At 36.3% G+C, this 7,934-nt stretch overlaps 2 protein-coding genes across 2 annotated transcripts; both read right to left on the bottom strand.

The window, feature by feature from the left end:
• Window positions 1-2,349: 2,349 nt before the first annotated feature.
• LOC133292945 (uncharacterized) lies at window positions 2,350-6,379 on the bottom strand. The gene is made up of 7 exons (XM_061491436.1): window positions 6,219-6,379; window positions 5,726-6,164; window positions 5,088-5,593; window positions 4,455-4,825; window positions 4,203-4,364; window positions 3,325-4,148; window positions 2,350-3,084 (listed from the first exon to the last, which is right to left on the bottom strand). The coding sequence occupies exons 1-7, from the start codon at window positions 6,377-6,379 to the stop codon at window positions 2,350-2,352; spliced, it is 3,198 nt and encodes a 1,065-aa protein (XP_061347420.1).
• A 790-nt stretch (window positions 6,380-7,169) lies between these two features.
• On the bottom strand, window positions 7,170-7,934 carry LOC133292949 (uncharacterized). The gene has a single exon (XM_061491441.1). The coding sequence runs from the start codon at window positions 7,932-7,934 to the stop codon at window positions 7,170-7,172; it is 765 nt and encodes a 254-aa protein (XP_061347425.1).

Raw genomic sequence — 7,934 nt, 5'->3', positions numbered from 1 at the left:
CTAAACTAGACTTTTATTTTTTTTAAGTAAGACGGGCCACAGGCTGAAATTATATTCATAACAGGCAACAGGCTTGACCAGACTGATACATTTAAATACAGACTTAATCTTTTAAGATCAAAACTCGGCTCGACTCTATCCGTTAACACCTCTAATCTAAGGTAAGAGCAAGAGTAAATGTTTAGTCCCTAAAACAGTAATAGGCATCTCATGGTCCTACCAAAAAAATAAAATAAAAAGGCCTGAGCTGTAGAGTGTAGAGTAGTAATAGCCATGTTAATATACCACAATCCGTTCAGATGGATTAAAATCCTCTGCAATTGCCCAAAAAACTGCAGATTGTGCAATTATTAATCTCACTGTTCAAATTTTATAAAAAAAAATTTTATTGATATTTTACTATGCAATATAATCATTGTTACTGTCAAGGTGTTCTGCAGTTTCTGGAAACTGCAGAAGATCAGTTTAAACATTTCCTTGACAATGGCACAAAAAATGTAATCGGAAAAAAATGTATACGAAATCGATTGATCCTGTTGTTTAGACATATTTACTTGACCATGGCACGAAAAATTTGATGCAAGAGAATCATATGTAAATGAAATTGTTTAAATAATAAAGTGGATAAGCTAAAAATCTCTCAAACGGGGATCAAAATGATCATCAGCTATTTTTACTTAGAACACGTTGGTATTGAATTATTAAAATAAAAAATTTTATAATTTTTTTATTTTAAAAATATTTTTATAAAAGCTATAGCTATTTAGATTTTAAAAAAAAAATATTTGATTTTTGAAAAAAATATTTAACTTTTAACTTATACTTTTTTTCGAAGCTATAACTATTCTTTATTTGAAACAAATACCAAATATTAAGGATATATTTGGTATTTTGGACATTTGGCTTTTTTTTTTTTTTTAATTTTACTTCTTAAATACTATTCAATTATGTTTTCTTTTACTTTCAATTCCCCGAAATAAAATACAGGCAGAATTTTTTTGATACATACTCTCAGGCAGAATTTAATTAAGGAAAAACTTCACTTTCATTCACTTAATGGTTATATCATTCATAGTTTAGCTCGTATGGTTTCAAACTTACTGGTTAGATCCATTGGAATTTCAATTCGTATCATTTAACTTCCCAAATACCAGATATATCCTTAATATATAAAATGTCAAAAATATCCTTAATAATAAAATTATAAATTAAATGTCCAAAACACCCATAATTAAAAACAAAACCCCCTATATGTATATAAAAAGACCCTGTAATATTATATAAATTCAAATACATGAAACAGATTTAATTATTTTATGATATAAACTTTTATTATTCACAAACAAAATTATATATATTTTCATTACTTTATAAATAAAATTAAACAATATCCATATATAAAAAGTGTTAGAACAGTACTAGGGAGCCCACCAATGGGCTAACAGACAAACCACACTACATGTGTTGATATCACATTTCAACCCAAAGCAATGAGTTTTTTTTTTAATTTATTTTGTTCTCATTTTATCTATTTTTAATCAATGTAATATTTTTCACTCACTTGAATTTTATTTCTAACATCAAGAAGTTTTTTTTTTTTTTATACAAAAAGAAAAATAAACTACAACAAAGAACTAGCCAATAGCTACAATTCTGGGCCAAGAGGTGCCCCTTAAATCAATTTGTAGCCTCACCATATATACAATTATTTGGACTCTCCTTGAAAATAATCAATTTCTCATTCATGGTTATAAGCTTGAGAAGCTAACCGGTCGGTTGCGATGTTAGCCTTTTATGGTATGACCGTATGAGATATCTTGATATATATAATATATCCCAATTCCTACTTAAGAGATCTTGGACCCTGTACACTAGATTTGACCAAGGGTGATTGTTTTAGCAGCCTCCTCCTATGAGATCCAAAGCCACATTTGAATCTTTTTCAAGATGAATTCTTCTAAAATTTGTTCCCAAGACAGATTGAGACCAATTAGAATGCCCCACAACCTGTCAGCCTTCCCCTATTGGCACCATATCCATCAACATTTAACTTGATCCAACCAGCCTCTGGAAAGGACCCACTCACCTACAATTCAAATATGGTTATGGGTTGGAGACCAGTAATGCATGTTAAATTTGGTTTCCGTATCTAGGAAGTTTAGAAAAAAAAAAAAAAAAAACTTTTGCATTTTTTACCACATTCGGATAAGCTTCTTTTTTTTTTTTTTTTTTATATAACATTCGGATAAGCTTTTATTTCACTACTAAAATAATAAGTATTAGAGACAGACAATTTTTATTTTTATTTTTGTAAATAAGGAGGGGCTAAGCCCCAGAAACAGAAGAAAACTACAACTCAGAAACTATGAAGCTAGACATATTTCTAGCATCATTATCTATAAGACCCATAACCTCAGGAGGAGGATCAGTAAAAATCTTTAAGTGAAGATTATCATTCTGACCAGCCTTTGCAAACCAATGAGCACGCTTATTGTTATCTCTCTTTGTATGAACTAAACGAATAGTCCAATCTGCTTTTAACCATAATCTCAATCTTCTAGTTACTTGAGAGTCTCTTGGATCATCATGAACATCCTTCAAAATCTGAATGGCTTGGTTAGAATCACATTCCACTTCTATATTTTTTAAGCTAGTACCCCAAACCAACTCCAAACCTTTCAATACTCCCCAAAGTTCTGCATCAACGGGATTACAAAAACCAACATCACAATAAAAACCTCCCAGAAAGGATCCAGTATGATCTCTTAAAATACCCCCACAACTAGCTTTATTCCTGCTACTATAAGAGGCTCCATCACAATTCAACTTGACCCAACCTTGCTGAGGAGCTACCCAACTGCTATCATCGGAACTTAAGCGCCCATTTGTAGCTCGAGACTGCACAATTTGTTGAATGAAATACCAAATTGTTGCTGTCGACTGCTCTTCCCGTCGAAAGAGATCATCATGGATCTCCAAATTTCTCCATTTCCATAAAAACCAAACCGTAGTATAAAAGATGTCCCTCCAGTCCTTAACTTCGCTTGAAGTCCACAAGTTCTCTCTATTGGAATTCAACCAATCCTGCAAACTCAACATCAAAAAAGAGTTTGGTATCATACCTTTAAACCAGAATTGCCAGAATTTCCTCGCATGTCTACAATCACGTAAAACATGGAGAATAGTTTCTTCCTGATTAGGACAACTAGGACAGACATTAGGACCTCCACTCCATTTGTTGGTTCTGCTACGCACCGAAATTTTAGATAACAAAGTCATCCACATAAACACTTTCACCCTTTCTGGTCCTTTTCAAGTCCAAACCTTTTTCCATAAGCTAGCATGAAGAGCTTCTGGAAAATTCATCAGGTTATTGTAAGCAACCTTAACCAAAGAAGTGGAGCTATGATTATTAATCCAAACTAATCTATCATCGCCATTCCTTGGAATGGGCCTTAAGTGATTAGTTACAACATCAGCTATATCTGAATCAAGAGAGCTGTGAATAAATTCAAGACTGCAATCATCATCCACCATATAATCAGCAATGAACTTCTGACTTTCTTTCCATGGTACCTTGTTAATCGACAGCTGCAGCAAAGTTTTTTCCCATCCCAACCAGTTATCAGTCCAGAGCTTTACATCAGAACCATCTGCTATTTCCCATCTAAGACCATCAAGGAACTTACTCCAACACTTAGCAAGATTACGCCAAAGTTTAGAGTCATACGATTTAGCTTTTATACCCCTCCTTAGGTCTTGACCTCTACCATACTTTGCTAATAATATCTGCACCCATAACTCATTTTTCTTGGTTAAAATCTTCCAAGCCAACTTATGAATATAAGCCTTATTTTGAATACGAAGATTGATTATCCCCAAGCCACCTCTATCTTTTGGTTTGTACATTTGATCCCAGGCTACTAGATGAGCGTGACTTCTGCTATCTTGATTACCCCAAATAAAGGACCTTTGTAATTGCTCAATCTCATCACAAAGCGTTACTGGAAGTAGCCCATTTTGCATATGGAATGAAGGAATACTAGCAATGACCGATTTCACCAAAGTAACACGACCGACAAAAGATAAACATTGACCTTTCCAACCATCCAGTTTTGACCTGATCCGATCCTTGATTGCTCCATAATCTGCTTTTATATATCTCCCTTATTTGACAATAGAACCTAGGTATTTGCCAATACTCGAAGTACGCTTGAAACCCATTCTATTAACAATCCTATCAGCAACTTGATTATCAATATTCGGGGAAAAATAAATCAAAGATTTATTAGCACTGACACTTTGCCCTGACATCTCACATAAAAGATTTAGACACTCCATAATCACCTTTGCTTGCTCCATATCTGCTTCCGCAAAGAGGATAATATCATCTGTAAAAAGAAGGTGAGACACACTCGGCCCTCTTCTAGTGACTCTAATAGGCTTTCACACACCCAAATTCACTTTTTCAACTATCAAGTGGGATAATTTCTCAGCACAAAGCACAAAAATATAAGGAGATATTGGATCCCCTTGTCGAATTCCCCTATGAGGAACTATAACATCTGAAGCCACTCCATTAATCATAACTCTCGATCGGTTGGACGTTATTGATGCCATAATAACACCAATCATCCAATCAGGAATTTGGACTTCGAACAAGCACTTTATAGATAAAACTCCAGCTGAGTTTATCATAAGCCTTTTCAAGGTCCAGTTTGATTGCCATTGTACCTCTCTTCCCTTTAGCTCTTCCCATAGTATGAACCAGCTCCTTTGCAACAATAATGTTATCCTATAATTGTCTATTCGGCACAAAGCTAGCCTGATAAGGGGAGACCCAAGTCTCCATTACAAGCTTAAGCCTATCCACAATGATCTTGCTCAAACCTTTATAGAAAACGTTACACAAAGAGATAGGTCTGAATTGAGAAACACACATTGGTTTAGGAATTTTTGGGATCAAAGTGATTAAAGTACTATTCACTTCCTCAATGCTAGTAGGGTTATCTACATAACACTGAATATCCCTCCGAATCTACTCACTAATAAGGGCCTAATTCTTCTTGTAAAAAGTCGTTGTATACCCATCCTCCCTTGGAGCTTTCGAAGCTTTCATAGAGAGAAAAGCTCGACGAACTTTATCTTTCGAGATTTTAGCACCTACCTGGGAATCAATATCATCATTCACCTTCGGCCAACTCGTCTGGACCCAAACTCGATCATGGTTATCTTCAGAGAAAAGATTAGAAAAATAATCATTAATTACCCTGGAAATATTGTGGTCTCCTCTCACCAAATTTCCAATTGCATCATTCAACTCCAGAATTTTGCTCCTCCGACGACGGACAATTGTTTTTGTATGATAATACTTTGTATTCCTATCACCGTGAGCTATCCAATTAGCACGAGATTTTTCAAACCACATAATCTTCTTCTGCTCTAGGACTTGATCAAGTTCACTCCTTATCCTGGCTTCAATCTTTTCCAGGTGACTTTTATTCTGCTCAGAAATAGCTCTCTGGATTCCTTCAAATCTACCTATCAACCTGTTCTTTTTATGCTGGATATTACCAAAAACTTCTTTATTCCACTGCTTGATAAGAGGAGTAAAATCTCAAATACTATCAACTATTGGTTGATCCTCACGCCAGTTCTCTTTAATGAAGGTATTGAAATGTTGGTGATCCATCCAAAAAGAATGAAACCGAAACAGTCTTTCCACCCCATCATCCTTCCTTGGCTCCAAAGTGATAAGGACTAGGTCATGGTCACTGTTGATACGAGGAAGCACTCGAACCTGACCTTCTTGAAAGATTACTCTCCAATCAGCGTTACTGCAAGCACGATCCAACTGTTTAAAGACTATATCTAAATGGAGAAATTTTGGTCCTCTCCATGTAAATTTTGAGCCTATACCTTCAAGATCAATCATCTTTAAATCAGTCAGAAGGGAAGCAAACTTACTACATCTTTGAATGTCAACTGGCGCTCCACCATGTTTCTCATTAGGGAAAACAATTTCATTAAAATCACCTGCAATTAACCAAGGATCAGAGATATTTTTCTCTAACTGGATTAAATCCTCCCAAAGTCCCTTCCGAATTTCTTCTCGAGGACTTGCATAGACAATTGTATAAAGAAAAGCTTGATCATCCGCCAATCTAACACGAACATGGATGAATTAATGAGTCTGTTTGATGGCTTGAACCTAACACCCATCATTATTCCAGAGAAGCCAAAGTCCTCCTGTAAAACCTTGAGCCTCCTCCACTATTGAGTCAGTAAACCCCAGCTTTCTAATAATCTGCTTTGCTCTCGAACCACTCACCCGAGGTTCAAGAATAGCTGCAACATCAATCTTATACCTTCGAACCATCATTTGAAAAGTTGATTTGAAGCATTTTTTAGCCGCACCGCGGCAATTCCATGTAACTAAAGACATTAATCAATGGTAAGTTGGCAAGAATTCGGGTCTTCTGCCATCCCATTTTCATCGAACTGAATATCAGATTCTGAAACCATCTCAACCTCATTATTGAGATCATAATTCATTTGAATATGCTTCCATGTGCCCCTACTTGGATCAGGAGCCTTAGGATTAGATAGCCCATTACCTGGTTCGCGAGAAATTTGATCCTCCTTATCCACCTTCATTTGATTAGACTATGTGCTAAACTCAACAGCATTAGTCGTAACCATCATAGGGTCCCCATCATTTTTGCTACCAAGATTCTTAGTAGTCTGATTCATACGCTGCCTCCTAGGTTTATCCGTGTTAATGCTTGAAAGACCACGTTCAGTTTGCATCCCATTTAATTGCTGCTCCTTAGCATGACCTGTCTCAGTTCCACTTAAGGTAAATCAATGGGGTTGCTCATGTAATTCAACGGTAGTATGACTTCTAGGGTTTCTTTGCTTTGTCCCTTGAAATTGACTGGCAGTAATATTTTCAGGAGGGCCCACCACAGCTGCGTCATTTAAATCCACAACCGGATTATTCTCTGTCAAATGATTAACAGTACCGTTATCAGTGGAGCTCATTAAAACAGCAAAACAGGAATTAGATTGGCTGTCAACCGTAATTAGTGGACTTGATTGCGGTTGATTATTCACATGATTATGCCTTAAATCACGTCTAACAGTTTCCTTTTCCTACTTTCGGGTGTCTACCGTTTGGTTTTGAATTCTTGGACGACGTTGACGCTGCACCACCATCCAAGGACCCAAGCCATTTTTCTGGAACTCAGTTCATCCTTTTTTCCTTCTGAATTTTGTTGTCCATCGTTTCCATCAACTGATGATTCAGGACAACATTCTTTACTATGCCCATAACGCCCACATTGAAAACAAATAAGGCCTAAACCTTCATAATCTATCTGATTGGTTGCTCCATTCAGCACATATTCACCCTTCAAACACTGAGCAAGATCCAGTTCCACGCAAATTCGGGCAAAACATCCTCGAGCATGTTCATTGGTTGTCCTATCAATCTTTAACAATTTCCCTAACCAGTTTCCAATCCGACGGAAGAAAGCTTCATTATAAAATTCCAGTGGGATATCTGGTAGACGCACCCATGCTGCAATCTTCATCACACTTGCTGCATGTGGATAGAAAGCTGGCTCCCAACGTCTCAGTGAAAGATAATGACCTAAGATGACCCAAGGACCACCGTTTAGAGCAAAAAGAAGATCATCTGTATTGCTAAATTGCACCACATAAAAACCATTGCCTACATCAGTGACATTGATCTTCCCAGAACGTGCCCATAACATTTCAATCTTCTTTTTCATGAAAGCCACTCCTGTATTCCTACCAAGGAGTTTAACTATCAGCGCTTTCTCCCACACCTTCAACAATCTTATTCTTGCTTTTCTAGTACAGCCAAAATGAGTACGACCATCTTCTTCCGAGAGACAGACAAATTTCAT

Source organism: Gastrolobium bilobum, unplaced genomic scaffold, assembly GCF_033153095.1.
Source record: "Gastrolobium bilobum isolate Gb01-03AN ecotype WA unplaced genomic scaffold, APGP_CSIRO_Gbil_v1 utg44780, whole genome shotgun sequence".
NCBI classification, from domain to species: Eukaryota; Viridiplantae; Streptophyta; class Magnoliopsida; order Fabales; family Fabaceae; genus Gastrolobium; species Gastrolobium bilobum.
This window is presented reverse-complemented; position numbering and strand designations above follow the sequence as displayed.

What these genes read in the sequence shown, in the direction of transcription:
- LOC133292945 (XM_061491436.1), bottom strand. Translation starts at nt 6,379, where the DNA reads ATGGTTCGAAGGTATAAGATTGATGTTGCAGCTATTCTTGAACCTCGG. An exon ending in AGCCAAGGAAGGATGATGGG is followed by an intron (nt 5,594 to 5,725) that starts GTGGAAAGACTG and finishes CTTATCAAGCAG; the next exon opens with TGGAATAAAGAAGTTTTTGG. An exon ending in AAAGCTCCAAGGGAGGATGG is followed by an intron (nt 4,826 to 5,087) that starts GTATACAACGAC and finishes TCCCCTTATCAG; the next exon opens with GCTAGCTTTGTGCCGAATAG.
- LOC133292949 (XM_061491441.1), bottom strand. Translation starts at nt 7,934, where the DNA reads ATGAAATTTGTCTGTCTCTCGGAAGAAGATGGTCGTACTCATTTTGGC.